This window comes from Alternaria burnsii, assembly GCF_013036055.1.
Source record: "Alternaria burnsii strain CBS107.38 chromosome Unknown 750, whole genome shotgun sequence".
Taxonomy (NCBI): domain Eukaryota; kingdom Fungi; phylum Ascomycota; class Dothideomycetes; order Pleosporales; family Pleosporaceae; genus Alternaria; species Alternaria burnsii.
In genome coordinates, this window is record NW_024066108.1 from 530,578 (window position 1) to 553,499 (window position 22,922).

The following is a 22,922-nucleotide window of genomic DNA, read 5'->3' on the forward strand; positions in this document are numbered from 1 at the left end:
AGCCGGCGCTAGGCTCAAAGAGGCAGCATTACTTCCTGCAATGCGCCTGCGTCACTGAGCTCACTGCCCTACATCCCAACGTTCAAGCGACACCTTCTCAGCTAATCTCATCATAAATCAGCTCTTTTGGTTGTGCCCCACCGTGTACTATTCGCTTCAGGAGGTAAAACCCGAACCCGATCTCTACTTTCCGATTGCGGTAGTATATCGCGGTCGCTTATTTGCTCACCTGCGCGTACCTCTGCCATGAAAGTCAGAAAAAAGAATCTCTGTGACACTTGCCGCAAACGCAAACTCCAGGTATGTTCATATCTCTCTTCGTTTTCGGAGCAAGTAGGCTAATTCTATTGGCCCTGGAACAGTGCGACGGAAAACGCCCGTCATGTACTCAATGTGTTTTCAGTAATCGAACATGCGAAGGATACCCGGACGCCCTATTCGTACCCTTCGTTGCCACCAAAGCGGCAGTAAAGCCAAGAGCTGCGCGTCCAAAATCGGTATCGCGGACAGGACAGTCGGTCTCAACGTATGCGCGATGTCCCTCCGCTGCTAAATCGGGCTCGGCTCAGGATAAAGATTCACCTATACTTTCCCGAAACGACATCAATTTATCCGGTGGCTCGCCTTCTCCAAATCGATCTTATGCCCAGGGTCTTGCTACGATACAAGACAAAGTCGCGTTAATCTTGCGCAACTTCATTCCTTTACACGAATTGGAGTTCAACTCGGCCGACGCGACTGAGCAATGCTCGCGGTTCTGCGGCTCCTGGGCGAAAGCCCTACCCGAGCTGACCGCTGATATGACTGGCCCTTTTGCTCAGTGTTTAGACTCAGCCGTCAGTGCTTTGGCACTATCCATCACCGCTTATCGGAATCGCCAGGATCTCCTGGATGCTATAGTCGCGCAATATGAGGAGAGTCTTCACCTCCTAGGGCAGAGTCTTGCGGCAGCAGGAAACACCTGCAACAGTAAAATTGTGGCAGCAGTCATGTGCTTGGCGCTCACAGAGGTATTGTCACCCACTCAAGAGTCCAGTTGGCTAGTACACGTTGAAGGTGTAAGCAACATGGTACATCTTATGCCACCCGGCTCCTTCGCATCTGGTATCGAGCACATTATGCTTATGGGCTTCAGGCCACTTTTGGTGAGTATGCAGCTATGTTGACAGGTTCTTCGGTCTAATTGTTCTGTGTGCCAGATACTAAGAGCATTCATACATCGCAAGCCCACCTTTTTCGCGGATGAACCATGGCTCACACTACCCTTCCAATACCATCAACCTGCTCCATTGCAGAGTTTACTAGGTGCCGCTGCACACATCCCTGGTGTTCTGGAGAAAGTAGATGTTATTCTACCTCGTTCCTGCGATCGCGCGGCAGCGACTGCTGATCAACTCATCACAGAGCTATTGGGGAGCATATTACGCCTCAAGACGTGGCATAACTCGTTCTTGGCAAGTACTCCGGAGGTACTATACTGTTCTCGAAACGTAGAACACGATTTTGGTGGTACTTTCGAATCGCTATGGTACCCGAGTCTCGGTATCGCCAACATGTTTGTCTATTTTTGGGCTTTCCAGCTTCTTTGTCTTAACGAAATTCGAGACTTGTTGGACCGGTTCCCACATTTGAAGCATACAGTGCATGATGGCGCAGCATACAGCGCAGAGGCTTTTCGAGAAGAGTGCTTTGAACTTAGCACCTGCATATATAAGAGTATGGAATATTTGTTACGGACAGATTTTATGTTGTATGGAATCTCGTCAGCAGGGTTTCCGTTGAGCATAGCATACAAGACGCTCCAGTCGGACGCTGAAGGTCAAGCAATTCTGGAATCACTCGACCACTCGATCATCACTCGGTGCAAAATCAGGGGTGTAGGAGATTGTGCAGACGGCCTTTGCGTATGACGCATTAAGACCCTCGGTTGCACGGATAACCAGCGCTATGCCAAAGAAAAACAAAGCATGTTGCGCATTCGATTTGCCATTGGCAAGAAGAACAAAAAACAATACAACTTTGATCTTGTCGCAGATGTCATTCGCTGGAAGCAGAATTAAGAGTACATTACAAGCATCTACCATCATGGCAATCATAGTCTACATCTCAAGACGAGCACCGGATCAGTTGTTACACTGCGCACCGTCCGTCATGTTAATCTCGGTATATACCAGATGATCTTGGTTGATGAAGCCAACAGCAGTACCCTTGTTGCAATCAGGAGCTTCTTGACCGTAGCACCGGAACGTGGTTGCAGCACTCTGTGTTCCACCGATTGGTTTAGTGTCCAGCTCATAGATCTCGGTGCGTGTGTGCACGAAGCCCATAGGGGTGAGCGGTAGACCAGGTACACCGTCGATGTGGTGCGTGATGCGAATAAGGCTGCCGAGTTGAGAGTCGGTTGCACCAGACAGCTTGTCAGTGAAATCAGCGTATTGTTGGTTGCCGATACGAAGTGAGCCCATGGTATATGCAGCCTTTACGGGAACACCGTTGGCCTTGAAGTCTGTGTAGGCGATACTTGCGAGTCCGCCTCCCAGGCTGTGTCCGACAATGATGGTTGAGTAACTTGGCTTCTCGGCACGGAGTTCAGCAAGCGCCTTTGTCAGGTCTTCTTGAACGGAGCGCCACCCGTTAAGAACACCGCCGTGGACTTGGCAGTCGGTGCAGCCTGGTGCTGTATCAAAGGGCATGAAGAAGAAGTTGAAGTCCGTTCCGAAATCTTGGATGGAGCTTGTGCCAGGGAAAGAGACGATGAACTCTTTGGCGGCATCATCTTGGAATACAGCGACTTGGGTGTCGGATAGAATATTGTTCACGGTCCGAACGAGTTTTGACCCGAAAGGCGGGCTTTTGCATGTTCCGAGCCCGTACACAAAGGTTGCAAGTGATGCTACTGCATATCTGGTGTATCGTTGCAGAACTGGGTAAAGCTCGGGTTGGACTGCTAAGGTAAGTGATTGAAAATTGAGAACAAGATTGATGTGGCATACTGAGTTCCCTGGGTCTTGCTTGTCTGTCAACGAGCTGACGAAGGTCAGCCGGAGCTGCTTGAACGATAGGCGCAGCAAGCGCAGCAGCAACAGCGAAGGTGGTGAGCTTCATGACAATGTGATGATCTGCTTCTTAACAACAACTCGCCCACGAGAACGCTATCGTGTTATATACACATTCCTCAACACGGAGTCAATCGCACGACTCAGCGCAAGAGTTGAGCCGAGGGACAAAAGCACGCTCTAAACACCCACCCTTTACAGCCCACGCATCGCGTGCCATGTAGATCGCCCCTATGCGAAGCTACCAGCTGTCAGGTACAGAGCGTTGCTTGGATGACAGGTCTCGCGCCATCCAATGTTTTTGCTCTAAAAAGGGTCTGATGCAGCCCGGTGGCGCAGAGTGGTCGTTGTGACAGGTTGGAAGCGACTGCTTTGAGGATTCAGGGCGTGTAGCGCACAGCCGATCGGCCTGTTCGCACTTCCTTTTGCCGCTGCGCCTCCGTATTAGTGTATCGAAAACCACAATATAAACTTCTTAGCCTCGGGTTTGCGCTCTCTAGCAAATGTAGGACGCGCGGGAATGGCCGGCAGCACATGGCCGGAGTGAGATATGGGGGATCGCTTCAGGCTCTGTGAAGATCGACCCCGCACTTATTCTCATCGCGGTTGACAAGCCGGGTCGACTTGCCGTTTGGTGGCTCTGCACGCTACAACGCTGCTACTACAGTGTCGCGTGGTTGTACATACATAGTCGGAGTACTACCCGCATCTGTCCGGCGATTCGATGAAGGCTCCTGGCGTCGCGACGGAGAATTATTGGGTGCAACTAAAGGAGTGAAGCTAGAAGATTCAAGGGAACATGCCCGCTCAAAATATTAGACCAGATGTTGAAGAAGTTGGGTACTCGGATATTCGCAAGGAACAAAGTTTGATCCCGGCGTTACACGAGGCAGAACTACAGGTACACCGCCATCGGATATTTTCTATTGCTAGTACATCCTACCACAACGCGGTTCTAGAAGATGTATCGATGCCTCTGCTCTTCAGATTCGACTACCTTTCCGCGTTGCTTGACACTACGACGTTGAGAACGACAAATGCTGCGGGCTCAAGCCTAGGAGCTGTCTCCGCGATCTGAGGACTGCCTCTTGCGATCACCAGACAGGTTTTCATCTTCACCTTGCATGAGGCGTTACATAACAATAAACAAAATCAAGAACATATCCCAGCATAGTCATAGTCCCATTCTATATTCATATCCCTGTATCGTTGACTTCACGCACGAAGTATCTGTCGAATTCGGTCAGCAACTGATCCAGTCAAAGTCTATTATGAGTAAACATCGAACAGAGCCATGAACTTGCACATCAAGCTGCGCTTTGGTTGAACGGGCACAGAATGTTTTAGCAAGTCTCGTAGTCACAAAGTACACAGTTCAGGTCCTGGGAAACAAGCCAAGCACTATCCTTTGAGGGACACATGTAGTACAAGATGGGACGTCTTGGACGGCCGTGCCCTACATTGTTACGAGAACATTTTGACGAAACTGTGATGCCGTCTGTTCAATCCTGATCTGGCCAGTCATTTCCGCGAAACTATATGCTACAAATACGACCAGTACTCTAGGAACAGGAAGATAAAGAATGTACACCAAACGAACAACATCATAGAAAAGTCCCGATCTACCTGAGTCCAAAAGAACAACATAGACACCACAGGGAGTCTGCATTAACATTACAGTCTTATCATCATAATTCCCCCGCTCTTCCCCTAATGTCTCCTAGCTTAATATTGTCATCCATTTCGAATATACGTCGATTGTCCGCAGCCATTACTCTAATAGGTTTTGTACCCAGTTCCTCCTCGTCAACATCTTCAGGTGTGACAACACCTGTATCCATTCCACTAGGGCTGGCCTTCGCGCTACCGGCCACCTTCTTTGGCTTGAGCCCATATGCCGTGTTAAGCTCCTGGCGCATCTTATACTCCTTCTCAAACCATGTCAGGCAGAAGCCCAGGCCAGCGAGAATAGCGAAAACGATCCACACGCACTTGAGACTCTTGGTGAAGGCGTTCACAACCTCGGCCTTGATGATTGGGAATGTAGCTTGTGTGGCGATGAAAGAAGCGGTTGCGCGTTGGTAAGCTTGCCCGTTGGCAAGTTTAGCGCGGGCAGACTCAGAGGAGATGGTTGGAAGAAGGGAAGCGAAGCGGACGTTAAAGACGGCACCAGGAATCGCGACACCAAAGAGTGAGCCCGTGCCACGAAGGAAAGCCCAGGAGCCTGCGCTCGCACCAGTCGTGGACTCAGGAAGCTTGACCTGAACAGCAGGAAGCATAGTGCTGATGACTATGCCGAGACCCGCTGCTGTCACGAGTTGTAGGGTAAGCCAAACGCCGATCGAGGTGTTGGCTTCGAGAAGTATGCAGAGACCTAAGCCGAGGGTTGTCAGGGAAAATCCGACAATGTGCATGGGTTTGTATCTGCCCCAGAAGCTCAGTAAGGGGCCACCGACTGCTGCTAGAACGACGACGACGAGGGTTGTGGGCATGACTTCTACACCCGATTGTGTAGGCGAGGAGCCCTTGACGGCTTGAAAAAAAGGTGGGAGGTAGAATTGGAAGCCGTAGGTTAGGAAGCCGTGCATGGTGGTGAGTGCAAAGGCGATGTTAGTGGTGCGGTTCGAGAAGATATGGGGTGGCATAATGGGGTAGTTGCAGTAGGAGCAGCGTTCCCAGAAGCCAAATCCTACCAACCCAAGGACACCAAATACCATTGGAACGACCACGGAGGAGTGAGACCAAGGTTTTGGTGCGCCACCTGTGCTGAGTGCGACGAGTACCATGAGGACGGAGCCAGTGAGCATGCCGCTTCCCACGTAGTCGACCTTCTTCAATTCCTCCTTGATGGATACTTCGGCAGTGTCAATACCACCACCGACATTCAACCATAGCCATATGACTACCAAAGAGATGGCGCAAACCGGTATGTTTATGAGGAAACACCATCTCCAGCCGTGCTCTGCGAAAACACCTCCAAGGAGTGGACCAAGAGTGGTGCCAATAGCGAAAGCAACGTGTTTGATAGCCAAGTACGGGCCTCTCTTTCTCAGGGGAACAATGTCACAAAGAATTATCTCAGCGAATAGATCGATGCCGCCCGTTCCTAGACCTTGAACGATTCGTCCAGCGATCAGTACAGCGCCATTCTGCGCACCACCACAGATTGCAGAACCGATAGCAAAGACGGCTACAGCAGCCATCATAGGCATTTTTCTTCCCCACATATCTCCAAACTGGGAGTACAGGGGTTGGAAAATGGTGCTTGCGAGCAGGAAGGCAGTTGCAACCCAGGAGAATTTGGTGCCGAGATCCAATGCTTCAGAGATGGTCGGAAGCGCGGTATTTGTCACGCTTCCTTCGAGCGCAGAGAGGAGAAGCGGAAGGCAAATTGCGATGAAAGAGCGCCAAAAGCCCTCGGATCGTTTCCACTTGGCGGAAGGGGTCTGAGAGGGGAGGGAAGGAGGTAGTGTAGGGCGACTGAGGCGCCGCGAAAGGCTAATCCTATCGCAACCATTGTTCAAGGTTTGGTGTATTTTGGAAAGCGGCTCGGATCCCAGTTCTTCTTCGACAATGGAAAAGTCGACTTTGCGCTCCGCCGTTGTGGTAGTTATGGTTGTTGTGGAAGATGAAGAAGACATTATTAAAGATTACTTGAAGTTACCGCAATATTCTTGCGACGAACTGAAGAATGAGGATAGGGAAGAGAGCAGGCAACACCTTTTTTTCACAGCTGCTGCTTAGCAGAAATTCTTCCAGACTCAGGGTGTGGTGCCGCGTCCACGTTGCTTCCAGCCCAACACACAGTTTGCTCTCAAGACCTCGTTGCGCTGATCCAGTTTTAAAGACATCTTTGACATTACTTAGCTCAACATATCCACTCTATCCATACAACAAACAGAGAATTGTTAAGAGCTTATTGCATTACGAGTGTGTCGTCGTGTTTCCGCAGGATACAGGTACCGTACCACGGTAGAGAAGATTCTTTGCGTCCAATTCAAACATGGATAGCGAATAGAATCGCACACAACACAAAGACTCTGACAGACCTGGTTGTAAGGACACGTAATTGAAAGTATCTCTTCCCATTGACGAAAGTTTCCAGTCATTGTTGTGGATCATGCCGGACATGTGTAGCTAGACGGTAGTGGACTCGTTCCTCTTATCATCCTTCGATTGTTTAATTAAATCACGGAAGTCACACTCAGCTCTCGTCCTGCGCGTACTCCGAGTATTCTCTCGTGCCGTTACGGTGCCAGAGGCAATGATGACATACTGGAGATATTATCGGCAGTTCAAGATCCTCTCGTCGTACTCCAAGACCATGGCCTTTGCTGTTGCCAATATTTCGCTGAAGAATCTGACGTACGTATTACCCTGTCAGGTTTGGTAGACAACACTGATCTCATCGCGTGGTAGACAGTGCGCCTTATCGAAAACAAAGTAATGCTGGGTTGCGACGATGTGCCGTATCGTATGCAGGTACTTTCGTTCGCCATACCGCATTGAATATAGTGAGGGCCCTGAACCAGTGTACGAAACCAAGAGAGAAGCGCCAGTCAGACGGGACAGATCGGCGGTACCAGACTTCCAGCAGGGTTTCCACTTAGTCGCTCATTCCCAACCACCACAGTTCCTGAGCGAGACGCCTGCACTGCGCAGCACAGAGCGATTGCTGCAAGCTAGACGGTTCAAGCATCGATCCAAATCTTCCTCACCTCGCGCCCGGATCCACAAGTTCAAATCCCGGTAACTGCATCCTGACCAACCTCGGACAACTCCTCAGCAACAAACTCGCAATCCGCGTGCTATCACTCCCATCTCTCACCTCTTCATACCACCTCTCCCAATCTCCTTTGTTTACATAGGTTTCAACGTTCCACCTGATGATCCCCTCCAGCTCCCCTTCCTTCAACTCCTCCTGTCTCACGTGCTTAGGCCACGGATCCAGATTCCCACCATAAGCGTGATGTACAGCGAAGGAACGGACGGCTTCGCGGTGGGGAGCTGAGGTCCAGAATAAGAGGGCCAGGGGACGTAAATACTTGAAGTCGTCGCCGAGGAGGGTAATGTGTGTGTAGAGGTGAGCGGTTGCGAGGCGGTTTATGGAGCGCGAGACGAGGCAGAGGGAGTGCAGAGTGGTCCGGTCTGGGGTAAGCTGGAACATCAGATCGAGGAGCTCGTTGGGGAGCGATTCGAGTTTGGAAGTCATAGTTGCGATCTAACAGATGCTACTGTGCGCGTAGATCACGATAGTAACAATGATGGTGACGATGAATGCTACGTAGGTGGCAAGAAGCTGATGACAGGAATCGCGCGTGAGCTATATAATAGTGTCTAGAGACGCAAGCAGAGAACACAAAAAAGAACGCGGAATGAACACGCGCGATATGTACATATCGATGAGCACTGGTGTGGGGCTTTAGATGTGTTTCATGTTATGGAGCATAAGCCAAGACAAGGGTCCATTCAGGTACAATGCACGGCAGTTGCGATGTCGCGATAATCCTCGGATGTATGAATCGTCCTTACCCCGCCCCCGCCATCACTAAGGCCTACATCGATTACAGCACAAGGCGCACGAAGAGACCAAAGAATCACGAAGAAAGCAGTATTGTTCGTGAAATCTATTTCGTCAAAACCGTAATCTATGTGACAGTTTCCGAGGATTGCTATATGCTATCACGTCTACTTGAACTCCTTCATGAACTCCTCATGGAACTTGACGATACGGCCAGTCCAGTCCGTTCCAGGAGCGAGGAAAGTTGTCCTGAAATGCAGTGTGCCTTCCTTCTGTCCGAACCCTGTACCGGCAACGACGCAGACACCAGTGGCGTCCAACATGCGGAAGCAGTAGAACTCATCCGGCGCGCGACCTTCCTTCTTGGCTTGTTGTACAGCCTTTTCTGGGAGGTGGATGGTAGGGAAAAGATACATCGAGCCCTGTTGATAAGATTAGCTGTGTTATGTGTGGCAGACCGTGGGATACGTACTTGTGGCTCGTTGCACTCAACGCCCTCCATCTGCTTGAATGCCTCATACAAGGCATAGGCGCGCTTCTTCAATCCATTGAAGATGCCATCGTACTCCTGCTTGTACAGCTCATAGCTTGGCTCGCCCTCCTTTGGTGGGTTGACCATCATCTCCACGATACATTGACCCAACACGGGTGGGCACAGCTGGATAGAGATGAACTTGTAGACTTCCTGCGCAACCTCCGGGTCGAAGCCGATAAGCTCAAAGTAACCACCTCGGTGACCGCACTCGCCAACCATGCCCTTGGATACGGAGTGCAGAGAAGCGAGCTCGAGGTGGTCATACTGGCCTGGAGATTCCTTTTGCAAGTCGCGAAGAGCCTTCTTGAAAGAGATGAACTCGCCGATGAAGACGTTGGTCTGGTAGACCTCGTCTGCGATTACGACGAGACCCTTCTCGGCGGCAAACTTGAGCACGGCCTTGATGTCTTCAGCGAGCAGTGATGCTCCAGTGGGGTTACCCGGGTTGATAACGCAGATGGCCTTGACATCTGTGCCCTCCTTAACAGCCTGCTCGTAAGCAGTCGCAATCGAGTCAAGTGATGTGCCCCATGCCTGGTCTTCGTTCAGATAGTATGGTACGCAGCGAGCGTCGAGGACGGAAAGGGTCGCGGTGTAGAGCGGGTACTGTGGGATTGGGACCATGATACCGGTCTCGGGCTTCGCGCAGATGGTGTGAAGAAGAGTGTTCACGCCTGATGAGGCGCCGTTGCTGAGGTAGATATCCTCGAACTTAGCAGGGTAGCCATCGCGTCCTGTTTTCGGTCAGCTGAATTCAGATATGAATACAGTAGGATGCGCACGCTCGATGTACTCTGCAACGCTCTGCCTGATGCCTGGCGCACCCTGACTCTGACTGTATGCGCCAACGCTCTTGACCTCCTTGAGCAGCTTCCTCGCGCGCTCAAGCACGTCCGACTTGTATCCAAGGCTCTTGAGCAGAACGTCCTCGTGCTCCAACAGGCCAGGGTTCTCGAGTATACTTGCGACCTGCCTGAAGAATGTGATGGGCTTTTGGTCTAGCTGCTGAGGGTTTCCAATGTTGGCCGCGATAACCGTGTCAAAAGGAAGGTCCTTGCCCTCGCCCTTTGCCAGCTGGGCGCGGTACTCCTCCGATTTGACGGCTAGTTCACCACGGACGGCATACTTGGCTGCCTTGACGTGTGGGTTGATGTTGCCAATTTGCAACACCTTCTGCGGTGCCTTGGACATGATGTTCCGACTCTGTGGAAGATGCGACGGCGGAATGTGAGTTTGGACCGGTAAGCGTCCAGCGAGGAAGGGTGATAGGGTTTGAGGGGTGGAAGAGGTGAATGGTCTATAGCGGACTAAAGTGGTGAGCACACGTCCAGACTATAACTTAGCTCAGGCGAAAAGTATATCTCTCAGCGCTACTCAATCCCGCGACGTACTCGAAACACGTAGAAGATGTGCGTCAATGGCTGGTCTATATTTTTTATGCTGCGTCGCGTGGTGCCCCACTACTTGTAGGGCAGAGCCACTACGAGGCTGCCCCTCCATAGCTCGGCGCGTTGCGGATGTGCCATTCTCTTACTCTACTCGTCGGGCATATAAAAAGAGCAGCGGGATTCAAGTACCTCTAGAGCCCACGCTGCTACCCATTCGGCCATTTGCCATGGTTTGAGGGCGAAGTGAACGGGCACACACCCGAGCCGATGACGGCGACATGTTGATGGACCCTGATAGATGCTTATCGGCGGCTGCTTGAGGCGATGACCCCACCCTAGCGGGCGCTCAACCGACTGCTTGGGTTGGAGCTTGTTACGAGCGATGTAATGTAAGCGTGGGTGCAGGAGTGGTATTCGAGGACCTGAAAAACCGCGTGGGCTTGTCGCGAGGTTAAGAGGAATATTGCTTTTGCGTTATCTCACCGCAGGTTCATGACACTCTGGTTGAGCCGCAACCCCCGGAGATATCGGAGCTAGCCCTGGAGAGCCGTATCGCGAATATGGCAATGCGACGCGGGGAAGCTGAAACAGGACAGGCGTGGACAAGTCATGGTATGCTTTTCATTCAGCGGTCTTTGCGCTGTTGTCTAAGTCTACAATACCCTCGAGATCATTACACATGCACTCGTCATGGCTGAATCTAGCCACGCTCACTGCCCCTCAGCCTGACGGCCTGGCCATATTTCTGTAGCTTGGTGATGAGCTGGTCGCCCTGCTTGACCACGTCGGCATACTGCTTGTTTTTGTCATCGGGTCGGTTTGTCTCGATGATGCCCTTGACGCGGTCGATGGTGCAGGGTATGCGGTCGGCAGCGATGAATCGGGCGAGGTCCCTGTTTGCTGTTAGTAAATGATACTAGGTTATAAGCGCGGGGATGCCACTTACTTATCGAGGAAGTCAACTGTGACACCAAAGTCCTTAGCCATGCTCTCGAGGCCGACAACTCGGTATGACTGGAGAAGCTGCTGGTATCCCCGCAGGCGCATCTCACGCACGTACCAGCCACGGTGCTCGTACATGTAACGGTCCTGGCTGAGGAAGTTGGTCTCTACTTCACCAAGAGCGCCGAAGAAGGTCTTGTAGTCGCCCTCGTACAGGCTCTTGACAAGCTTCGACAGTGGTGTGAAGTCGACAGGTACTTCCTTCTCCTGTTGTCCGCCGAGGGTGGTGAGATTGACAAGGGTGGGTACTGGTGTCGCTGTTGAGCCTGACGCATCGGCCATCTCTTCGTCACCAGCTGTTGGTCCTGCCGATGCCTGACCAGTGATTGCCGAGAGCTTCTCTTCTGAGGTTCCAACGATAGCCTTAATCTCAGGCGCATCCACGACCTTGGACTTGAAGTCGACACGCTTGAGCGATACGGAGCCGGCGAGGATAGCGTAAACGACGAGGTTTGAGTAGCTGCACAACTCGTAACTGGTGAATGTCGACAAGCTGTCAAGGAGCAACGGGGCGGCCTGTGAGTGTGATCGCACGGTGAGGTAGTGTAGACCAGTGTATGCCTTCAAGCGGTTGCGACGATCCCAGTCACCACCACTCTCTACCAATGCGCTTGCCCGGTCAATCGACTTCTTAGCCAGTATCCTGTCGCCGAAGAAGAGCGCAACGCGTATTATGGCAAGAACGAGGTCGATCTTGGTGCCTAGGATGCCCGTCTTCTCGAAGATGGCCTCGTAGCTGGCAATGGCTTTGTCCTGAATCTTGGTTAGATGTCATTCATGTGACCACGTCCACTTCTCTTCATACCTTGTCGCCTATGCGGTTGTAGAGCTCTGCGCGCTTGCCCCTCGCCGCTTGTACTTCGGTCTCGCCTGCCTTCTCTTCGGCCTCTTCCTCCTCCTTCTGTATCGCCTCCAGCTCCTTCTCGCTCTCTGCTTTGAGGCTCTCGTACAGCTTCTCATCCCAGGACAGCGGCACCTCTAATGAGGGATTCCGTGTGGCAAGCATAGTCGCTAAGCTTGCAGACGGTCTCCGGTTCTTGGTTGGCTGGTCTGAGCTGCCCTCGCCCTGTGCATTCAAGACACCCTCTACCGGGTGAGCCAAGTACCGGTAGAGCGGCGCCATCTTGTTCTCGGTGATGGCATCTTGGACCGACTTGAGGGCGGATTGCTTGGCTTGTTTGGAGGCGGCGGGATTGGTGAGCTGGAAGATGTGCTGCGACAGCTGGAGGTCAGGGTACTTGGCGAATTGCGGATCACCCATTTTGGAGGCTTCTTTGAGATGTGAGGGAGCGTTCGGTGGTGGGTGAAGGTGGGCAGGGCGTGTCGTGTGCGATGTTGATATGATGATGATGGAGGCTCTGTCCGCCGCTCAACTTCCGACGTAAAGCTCGCGCACGGCCCTTGGGCGGTCGACCAGCGGAAACTAGAACCACTGAAGCTACGCAGAGTCGCTCATTCCACCTTCTCACTCTCTTTCTACATCATACGAGGTTTCAAGATTCGATCTTGACACCAAATCGATTCCTGCACGCCCATCACATTACTACAAACACTGCCGACGTGCATCAAACGCGTCTCACTTTGAGGCTGGCCTTCAGACGCGTACTACAATAGTCTCCAGCATGGCGAGCAACGACCAAGGCAGAAAGCGCGCGCGCTCACCCTCGAGATCGCCCTCACGATCACCACCCCGCCAGCGAAAGCGCCCTGGGGCGGGTGCCCGAGTTTCAGCCGCCGACCGCGAAGCCGCCCGAAAGCGTGCGCAAGCGAGAGAAGAAGAAGCGGCTAGGAGGGCACAGCAGGAGGCCGCACAGAGAGGTGTCCACGACGTCGTCAAACAACATTACAACTCGGTCCCGGAGCGAGGTCGTGAATGGCGCAACACAGACAGCAAGATTAAGGGACTGCGCAGCTTCAACAACTGGGTCAAGTCGTCCATCATCCAGAAGTTTATTGGCGACGAGCGGAATCTCAAGATCCTCGATGTCGGGTGTGGAAAGGGTGGTGATCTGGGCAAGTGGGAGAAGTCGAGGAAGGTGGAGCTGTATGTTGGATGCGATCCTGCAGACGTTTCGATCAAACAGGCCAAAGACAGATTTGCCCAGATGCAGAAGAAGAACCGGCGACTGTTTCATGGCGAGTTCTATGCTAAGGACTGCTTCGGGGAGTGGTTGGGCGACATACCCATCATCAAGGAAGTCGGCATCGATCCGGGAGCTGGGCAGGGTAACGCCATGAGCCAGCGTTGGGGCGGTGGTGGCTGGGACATGGTCACAATGATGTTCTGCATGCACTACGCTTTCGAGAGCGAGGCCAAAGCAAGAGGCATGCTACGGAATGTCGCAGGCGCATTGAAGAAGGGAGGACGGTTCATTGGCTGCATACCCAACTCGGACGTGCTGTCGCAGAAGGTCATCGAGCATCACAAGGCCAAGGGCACAGCACCACCTGATGTAGATGGTGCCGATGACGACGATGATCGTCCGGCCTTTGCAAGCGACGACGACGACGACTGGGATCCTGAGAAGAGTCTCGATAGCCCCAAGCCTGCTGACACGGAGCATACGAACGACGACAAGTCTGGAGAGTCGAAGAACAAGGAGAAGGAGAAGGAGAAGGAAGAACAAGAAGACGGCGAGGTTGAAGATGAGGGCTTCAACTTTGGCAACAGTATCTACAGCGTCAAGTTTCCCGGCAAGACACCTCCTGATGGCGTGTTCCGTCCTCCGTATGGCTGGAAGTACTCGTACTGGCTCACTGAAGCTGTAGAGGCACCCGAGTACGTAGTTCCCTGGGAAGCTTTCCGAGCACTAGCAGAGGACTTTAATCTCGAGCTTCAGTACCGCAAGCCTTTCAGGGAGGTCTGGGAAGAGCAAAAGGATGACCCTATTCTGGGTCCCCTAAGTGAGGTCATGAAGGTCAGGGATCGCAACACTGGTCGACTACTGACTTCGGAAGAGGAGTTGGAGGCAGCAGACTTTTACCATGCATTCTGCTTCTACAAGGTTTAATCGGGCAGCATCATTGGCGTTTGGGATCTGGCAGATATGCCTAGGGTATCAAGGTGGAAAAGTCAGTTTCAACATGTACAATATTTTGTACTCTACTAGTCAGTCGTGACGAGTCGCGACAACAATGGAACATGTCCAAAAGGCCTTTCCCTGCAATAGCTAAAGACATGATGCATTACGACAGCCATAGCTCCACGCCAAGTGCTAGCCATGCTTTACCATAGTATATTCACATGCTACCAGACGCATGTGCAGACGGGAGAAATTACCAAGCCCAGTCACGTTGCTCGTGACGCAGATGGATCGAGTTGCCGAGGTCGGTCGCTCTTTCCCCGGCAAACGCGATCGAGCATCAAAGCCCGAACCTCCCTGCGCTTCCGCACTGCACCATCTCCGCATTCACACACCCCATACGTTCCTTCTTCACGTCCAACTACCCCTAAACCTCATCTCCAGACCAAGCGCATCCCAGTCGGACAAGAAGGAAACAGGAAACGACAACTTGAAGCTGGACTTCTCTCCCTCGCGATATATCCTCAGCTTGTTCGTTGGAAGCAGCAAAGCCGATAAGATGGTTGCGGATGCGCTTGTCTATCACCCGACGGTGTCGCATTACCTCAAGTTCGTTGCAACGACCGGTACGCCACTTTGCCCCCTGGTGTCATTCATGTCTCGACTCAACCCCGATAACCCAATATCTGCTGACAACAACCTCCAGTCGGACGCGACAAAGTCCTCCGTACCCTCCAATACTTTTCTCGCTTCCTAGCATGGTACTTGTACCGCACGAACAAGCCCGCCTCGTCCATCGCCCCGTATGAAGCGACCAAGAAGACTTTTGGCGCGACGCGCAAGTTGATGCGCGTGGGCAAGTTTGTCGAGCACTTCCGCGCTGCGGCTGTGGCCAGTGATGCGAAGACTATGGATCCCGTGTTGAGGTTTACCGCTGTGGGAAGGCAGCTAGGATATGCCTTCTACATGCTGTGTGATAATGCTTGTGTGGTATGTGATGCTCATACATGTTCGCGACGTCATTAGGAGATAAGGAAACTAACAAACATCCAGCTCGACGCAACATCCATCCGCAAATCCTCCTTCGCCCCACGTCTCCTCCGCGAAGGCTACCGTGCCTGGTTTGCCGGAATCTCCTTTTCCATTGCCTCCGGCCTGTACTCGTACTACAACCTGCTCCAGCACTCCAAGACTATTACTTCTTCGTCTGACCCGGAGAAGGTCGTTGAGACGAAGAAGCTGCAGAAGGAGCTTAACGCTGTGAAGGTGCAGTTGATTAGTGATCTCTGCGATATCACTATTCCTAGCTCAGCGCTGGGCTGGGTTGACTTGGATGATGGAATTGTGGGACTGGCGGGTACGACAAGTTCCCTACTGGGGGTTTGGAGTCAGTGGAGGAAGACTGCTTAGGTGGGATGGTGAGAGAGGAGGGGTGTGTAATTATGGACTTTGAGAGATTGGAAGAATGGGATGTATGGGATACCGAACGTTGTTCTTGTCACTCGATTTATCTTGTTCAATACTCCGATCATCTGTACATTGCTAACATTCGAAACATGTGCGTTCTTCTCACCATGTCTCTTTCCCTCCGTTCGCCGTTTATTGCTTGCGTGTCGTCGGCTTGAGACTCTTTTTCTGAGCATTCGTAAGCTTTAGGTCTAATCTGGCATATTCCTCTTCCAATATCAGACGCTAAATGCCTCATCATATCTGTTACAGATTTGGTGGGAGCGCTCTGTGGCGACTGAAATCTAGACAGCATGCATAGATGCGAGCAGTATGTACATCATAGACCTAAGCGGCAGTAGAGAACTTGCGTAAGAAGAGTGAATGAGTCAAGTTCCAGTGTCCTCATCATATCCGTATTTTGATACCTCAGCCGTAGAGACTCTGTACTCCTAGCAGTTCTGGCAGCCATGGCAGACCTATTTGTTATAGTCGTTATCATAGCCGTATTGAGAAAACTTGATACGATCGACACGTATGTACATAGTACTGCATTGAGAAGAGATGCATCAAAGTAAAGAGAGCTCGTTGGAGGAAAGCAGGAGTGAAAGTTTGATCCACGGTCTCTTTGGAAAAATATGCCTGATCATTCAGGACTTTGATAGTGGGATGAAGTGGAACCACATAAAATTGTGGAGAAGATGTTGAACGTGCATGTATATGTGATCAACACCGTCCTTGCACACCTCTCAGAACTGCAAAAACAGCTATCCGACGACATGATGGGCTCGTTCAGATGTCAAGAACAGCATTCGAAGAAGTTTTATCGCCCTATACTTGCTAGTTTAGCGCCTACAATTCCTAAATGTAATTGAATATACAGTATTCAAAGATTTTATTTCTTAACAATCGTGCCAGTATGTTGTTTTATATGTAGGAATAGTAGGAATCAAAACAGCAAGTAAAGGGTGATAGAAACCATTAGAATGGTACTGTGCTAGAAAAGTATTCAAGTCCGCAACGTGGCCAGCTAGCGGGAATAGAAACCAGTCCAACAGGCCATATACCAATTGTCCAAGCAATAGCCAATTACCCGATCATGACCCCACCTACGGTAACAACGGCTTATGTGCACATTCAGCTTCTTCCCCACAGACCCCGCCCGACAGACAGAATCAAACATGCTGCCACCGAGAACAACCTGAGATATACAAGGCCTTTGAATCGCTCATTAAGTAGTGCTCGTGCGATCAGACGTCATTTCCAACATACTTCTTCACTACGACTGGACCACAATGTATACCTTTCTGTAACTCCGCAGGTTTATTAGAGATACTCCGAGAAGGAATGCTTACCTCGAAAGACACATACTATTCGGAAACAGCATACTGCTTCTGCTGTATTTATCGTGACCAGAGTGTACAAGGTGACAGCCGCGGAAGATAGGCCATTCTTGGCGCTAGAAACCGAAGGATCAATCAACCCTGCAAATATGCGGTACAAACTGCAGTGCTGACATTTATGGGGAATCAACTGCAAGGATCGTTCATTGTTCCTTAAAACCCCGCATGGCCAGTATGTGTGAAGTAGCAATAACAAAATCTTTGGCCAGTAAGGAAGTGCAATAAGGCCAACATGGACATCGACAAAACGTTCCTGACCCAGACATCCATAGGACTGGTGTTGGTTTATACCATCGTTTCCATCATACGCTTCTCACTACGCTCCCTTCCGCCAAAATACTACCCTCCAGGACCGCCCTGCCTCCCTCTGATCGGAAACGTGCACCACTTCGCCTCCGACAAGCTTCACGTCAAATTTTCCGAATGGCGCCAAACCTATGGCGACATCGTCGGGCTCAAAGCCGGTCCCTTAAACCTCGTGGTTCTCAATAGTGCTGAGGTCGTTCGTGAGCTGCTCGAGAAGCGAGGCAACATTTACTCTGGCCGACCTACTGACTATATCTTCCGAGAACACATTGTTCAGGACACGCAACACATTCTTTTCTTGCAGAATGACGCTTATTTGAAAAGATATCGGTCGGCGGTAAGATCGTTGCTGGGTCCTGCAGGATGCGAGCAAGCCCTGCCATTGCAGAATGCAGCAGGAGCGTATTTCGCCTATAGGCTTATCATGTCACCTGAGAAGTGGGAAGACCATCTTCACAACTGGGCCATGGGCACACCGTTGACAGCAATCTGCGGCCATCGAGGAGCACAGAAGGACAAAGATCTCATCAAGCTGTTCTATGACAACCAGAAAAACTGGCTGGAGCTGCTGAACCCCGGATCCGCCCCTCCAATCAACATGTTCCCCATCCTCAAGTACGTACCGGCTTTCCTGGCTAAATGGAAGGGTCAAGCCGCAGAGCTGCGCAAGAATCAACAGTACTTCTATAAGATCATGCTGGACTCGGCTAAAGAGGAATTGAAGCTCCACGAGGCGGGTCAGAATCCTAAGCCAAAGGACTTTCTGTCTCTGATGGCGAGGCTGCTTCAGGAGCAGGACAGTAAGACCGGTTTCGACGACCACCAGCTCGCATATCTAGGCGGAGGCCTCTACGACGCAGCTGTCGATACCACGTATCTCACCTCCTTGCACTTCATCAAGGTCCTAGGCGCTTATCCCAAGATCTTGAAGCGTGCACAAGCCGAAGTAGATGATGTGTGCGAGGCAGGCAAGCCGCCCCGTACGCAAGATCTGGATAAGTTGCCATACTTAAAGGCGTGTTTCTCCGAGGTAGGGCCTCTGTTCTTCAAGCTGTTTGTACAACTACTAAACACAAGCAGGTTCTTCGCTGGCGCCCAGTGGCCACCGTCAACCTCCCTCATACCCTCGATGCAGACGATATATTCCGCGGCTACCATATTCCCAAGGGCACGACCATCCTCCAGAACATCTGGGTTGACTCGCACGACTCAAACCTCTTTTCCTCGCCCGACACTTTCAATCCCGACCGCTACCTCGCAAACCCCTACGGCACCGATCTTTCGGTCGAGGAATGCCAGGCAGAAGGTCGGAAACTGGTCTATGCATTTGGTAGTGGCCGTCGCCAGTGTCCTGGTAATCTGTTTGCACAGAATGGGTTCTTGGCTATGGCGGCTAAGCTTGTCTGGGCTTTTGATGTGAGAGCGAAAGGGGAGCTGGATATGAGTGTCGAGACGGGGTTTCATGGTGGACTGTTGTTGGGTAGCGAGCCTTTTGCGGTGGAGTTTGTTCCGAGGAGCGAGATGCATCGTCAGGCTATTATTGAAGACTGTGAAAAGACACGGTCGTGGCTTGATTGAGGCTATCAGAATGGAGAACAATGTCTCGAGCGAGCAGAGAGCGTTAACAAAGATGGATCATCATCTTGATGGGGCGTGGTGTTCATTCATCAGCTACTTGCGCCATGAAAGTCGACCCACTAGCTGTAAACCCTTTACGCACATACGGATACACGCTTGCTCACACCGCCAACGCTTATAGCTCCTTACCGGCAGCTCACGACGCTATGTTTCGTGATTCCATTGTGCCATCACCTTCTCCTCCCATCTCTCGTATGCCTCCTTGATCAAGCCATTACACACGATCTGCGCAAGGCGCGGGCGCAAGTGCCGTTCCTAAGTCTCTGCCGCCACGAGTGCATCGACAGCTGCTGGTGTGGCTCCATTACGGGCATTCAGACAGTTGATGGCGCTGGTGTCGATACTCTGACTATTTTATCAGAGCTTCTGGTATGATGCTGCCGAGAGGAAAGACGTCACTGAGGAGTCTGACTTATACAACATATAGAAGTGGAACGGTGTTTAGTGCTTGGACGTGCGCCCCCATCTTTTGATAACAAAATCACACTCTTTTCGATCTAACCTCCGGGTAGGTTGCATCTATGATGAGACGAGTTTACCGGCATCCCATCGAGTCGCGATACGGTGTTCAGCTCAGTATCCAGAATCGTATGTGTAGCCATTCTGAGATCGCATGTGAGTTGCCTGTATGAATGTTGATTGCGATGTGTATATCCGACAACATGAGAGCAGGACTGTTAATAACATTATGGCCAGGCCTACTAGACATTGAAGTTCCGTGATTAGACCAGGCTTCGTCGCTGCTTTGGAGCTGCGAATTATTTAGACGTCGTGTTTTTAATATCTCTCGGATACTTGGCGGCTCTACTACAAGGGATGAGGTGAGAAACGCCCTTTCAGCACAAGCTGATGACGCAGAAACCGACGTCCTGCCGTAATTGCTCCGGTTTTGCTCTAGATCTTGGGGTAAAAGATAAGATCGACTTAGGTGACGATGATAAGCCCGAATGTGGAAAGGCCAAGGTCAAAAGCCCAGCGCGAACCTTGGCTTCATTTACTCATATGTTCTCTAAGCAGCCGCATGTGGGATCTTACCACTGAAACGTCTATTGTCCGACTGAACGGGGGCATTGGCAGCGCCCACGAGTCGCGTGTTTCTACTAGTTTCGTCGTCACGCAGGGTGAACTTGCTCTTGGGTTGTACAGTGGATATTCAGGAGGGGCTCCATGGGTTCGAGAACAGTGTCGGAGAACCATCTGTTCAAGGTAACGGTTTGACGGCCCGAGTCCTAGTGGAAACCATCTGGCAAAAGGCTACTCATCATGATGCAGAATCAATATGGAGACCTTTTGAATGGGTATGTCCAGTATAGTATGTTATAGATGTATGTGGAAGCGATTCCACAGAGAAGCAACATATTCGAGCTCGCCTGAGCCTGGCAATCTCGGTTCGCCGTTGGACGTATCGATAATATCCATGAAGTGGGCAGCCAGCGGGAACGGGAACCGCCTGGAGAGCCTTGTTGGGTTTCTAACCGTTGAGGATAGCCACCGGATCATTTTGGGAACCAGGGTCCGGGTCATTGTGGATCAAACGGTCAACTAATGACTGGAATGACTGGGGCGCTTGACTGCATTTGCAATCAAGTCTACAGATCTTCCCTCCGATAAAGGTAGATTGGCCGTCGCACAACGCTCGATTTGAATTCCTGATGCACCCAAAACGTAACCGTGTTGTTTAGTGACGAAACCAAGCCTTTCGTATGATGTACGCGAAGTGGTCAAGGCGTGCGCAAACGAGTTGGTCCCCACGAGTGGTGGGAGTTGTAGATGCAGTAGGTTTTCCGTCCTTCCCCTACCAGACTCTCACCCTAAAAACGACCCCGGTAATGTGAGCATGTGCAGTAGTGAGAGTGATCCTGCGTTTGTGGTATGGCCTCGAACGATGGCGCGCGTGATTCCACGCTTACTGTGTACGCCCTGTTGTGATTGAAGCGTTAATTTTCTTCCTCATCTTTGTAGCGATAAGAAAGCAATTATGCCGAGATGTAAGCTATACAGTCAGGATAGCTGGGAAAGAGCAATATAGCTCCAGAGTCCAGACACCGTATTGTGCCTTGGGTAGTCGGAGCCGAAGGGTGTGTTGCTACGCGACGACGTTGGGCAACTGCCCTGTTGATCTCGGATGCTTTTTGCAGACCCTTGACGGTCATTCATGACCCATGCATCTTCGTCGACGCTCCCCCTACACCCTTTCGTTTCATCGCTCACCATCTGACCTCATCATGGATACAGACTGCCGGGTGGGTTATGTGAGCAGCGTTGCGTTGATACGAGCCAGCAAGATTGGGGCGACAACAAGGCACGGTGACTGGTAATTGCTGCGGCGTTGGCTCTTCTTATGATCTCTGACCCATTGCGCAGCACGCACTTACCACGACTCCCTTATCACAACAAGTACACCGTATTGAGGAGTCGTAATATTCCTAGAAGCATGAGTCGCTGCAAGAGGCCCAGCGGCCTCCACCAAATCCAGTGGGGTTGCGCTACAGGCTTCCCTTGCCGATATGTCCCCGAGGCGTAGTCCTCAATGGTTTGCAACCCCGAGGGCCCCAGGCTGAAATAGCCATTCCGGATAGGAGGTCAAAAAAGAAATGGGACAGAACGGGATGCTACCTTGACTATCGCTGCGCCGCTACAGAACCGTCGTCGCGTCATGCCCGGCAAAGCCCCGTCGAACCCGCGCGCGTTCGACTAGTCGTCCCCGATAACCTTCGCGAAACTGTAGTTCGCATCCAACTAAGACGAGATTGCCATTGGTTAACGTCTTACAAATGCCATACGAACTATTTGTTAGCCATACGGCGCGGCCGAGATCACCATCGCCGCTGTGGTCATCATAGCAATGAGACGTTGCAAGCAGGGGTACTGGCTATAGTTGCTCGCTTCGAGTGGTGGGCCCCGGAGGGGAGTGAAACCGAGTCATCTACCCTTGCGGACCGTCGGTGTTCCAACGACCATTCATTCCACATCATGCTCCTTCCCATGTTGCCATTCTTATGAGCGACGCCGCGCCACCAACGGGAGCTTCCTTCTTAAAGGATTGGATCTTCAAAGGGATCCCCTGTGTAAGACATATTCGAGTCTCCTGTATACATCATCCGCTTTATTGGCTGCCCAGATTCGAGCCGGCTTTCTTTCCTTCAGGAACAAGCGGCATCGCGGCGCACCTGTCGCGGGATTGGAGCAAGGCTAGAAGAAGAAAAATCAAGAAATGGAGTGCATATTGAGCACCTAAAGCAAACCTAAGCAACAAAGTTCTAGGCTATCTTGTTTCAGCCATCCGCGATGCAAGGCTGTTTTGCGGGGTACCAATCAAACTCGACTGTCGGCAGCGTGCCCGTTTGCCACCACACCATGTTCTTCTCGTCGACCAGTTCCTCATTCTGTTCAGCTAGAATGTAGCTGAACGACCATCGATCGAACAAAGTTCATGACTTGCTCGTGCCCCCTTTGATGTGGATCCATGCGGCCCCCCGCGTTGTAGTTCGGAGTCAAGTGTGTAAACGATAGGTTACTGTCTTAGTCTAACACTGTCAATTAGAAAAAGAGGCGTCGTCAGGGACGCAAGTACCAGTGTCTCATGGGGACCGAGGGGAAGTAA

At 51.5% G+C, this 22,922-nt stretch overlaps 7 protein-coding genes across 7 annotated transcripts; 3 read left to right on the forward strand and 4 right to left on the reverse strand.

Moving 5' to 3' along the window:
- Nucleotides 1-412: 412 nt before the first annotated feature.
- On the forward strand, nucleotides 413-1,910 carry GT037_001562 (uncharacterized protein; the record flags this gene model as incomplete). The annotated part of the gene is made up of 3 exons (XM_038926609.1): nucleotides 413-526; nucleotides 570-1,145; nucleotides 1,200-1,910. 3 exons carry the CDS (start codon nucleotides 413-415, stop codon nucleotides 1,908-1,910), a joined length of 1,401 nt encoding a protein of 466 aa, XP_038789901.1.
- Nucleotides 1,911-2,123: 213 nt separating this feature from the next.
- Nucleotides 2,124-3,105, reverse strand: GT037_001563 (alpha beta-hydrolase; the record flags this gene model as incomplete). The annotated part of the gene is made up of 2 exons (XM_038926610.1): nucleotides 2,124-2,944; nucleotides 2,994-3,105. The coding sequence occupies 2 exons, from the start codon at nucleotides 3,103-3,105 to the stop codon at nucleotides 2,124-2,126; spliced, it is 933 nt and encodes a 310-aa protein (XP_038789902.1).
- A 1,726-nt stretch (nucleotides 3,106-4,831) lies between these two features.
- GT037_001564 (mfs general substrate transporter) lies at nucleotides 4,832-8,268 on the reverse strand (the record flags this gene model as incomplete). The annotated part of the gene is made up of 2 exons (XM_038926611.1): nucleotides 4,832-6,502; nucleotides 7,885-8,268. Coding segments are annotated over 2 exons (2,055 nt in total), but the record flags the coding sequence as incomplete, so codon positions are not given.
- A 476-nt stretch (nucleotides 8,269-8,744) lies between these two features.
- GT037_001565 (alanine aminotransferase 2) lies at nucleotides 8,745-10,303 on the reverse strand (the record flags this gene model as incomplete). The annotated part of the gene is made up of 3 exons (XM_038926612.1): nucleotides 8,745-8,999; nucleotides 9,050-9,846; nucleotides 9,895-10,303. The coding sequence occupies 3 exons, from the start codon at nucleotides 10,301-10,303 to the stop codon at nucleotides 8,745-8,747; spliced, it is 1,461 nt and encodes a 486-aa protein (XP_038789904.1).
- An 897-nt stretch (nucleotides 10,304-11,200) lies between these two features.
- GT037_001566 (26s proteasome regulatory subunit rpn7) lies at nucleotides 11,201-12,763 on the reverse strand (the record flags this gene model as incomplete). The annotated part of the gene is made up of 3 exons (XM_038926613.1): nucleotides 11,201-11,393; nucleotides 11,447-12,255; nucleotides 12,308-12,763. 3 exons carry the CDS (start codon nucleotides 12,761-12,763, stop codon nucleotides 11,201-11,203), a joined length of 1,458 nt encoding a protein of 485 aa, XP_038789905.1.
- Nucleotides 12,764-13,124: 361 nt separating this feature from the next.
- Nucleotides 13,125-15,935, forward strand: GT037_001567 (mrna cap methyltransferase; the record flags this gene model as incomplete). Its single annotated transcript, XM_038926614.1, has 4 exons — nucleotides 13,125-14,507; nucleotides 14,812-15,151; nucleotides 15,232-15,515; nucleotides 15,579-15,935. 4 exons carry the CDS (start codon nucleotides 13,125-13,127, stop codon nucleotides 15,933-15,935), a joined length of 2,364 nt encoding a protein of 787 aa, XP_038789906.1.
- A 1,671-nt stretch (nucleotides 15,936-17,606) lies between these two features.
- On the forward strand, nucleotides 17,607-19,258 carry GT037_001568 (cytochrome p450 protein; the record flags this gene model as incomplete). Its single annotated transcript, XM_038926615.1, has 2 exons — nucleotides 17,607-18,710; nucleotides 18,761-19,258. 2 exons carry the CDS (start codon nucleotides 17,607-17,609, stop codon nucleotides 19,256-19,258), a joined length of 1,602 nt encoding a protein of 533 aa, XP_038789907.1.
- Nucleotides 19,259-22,922: the final 3,664 nt, after the last annotated feature.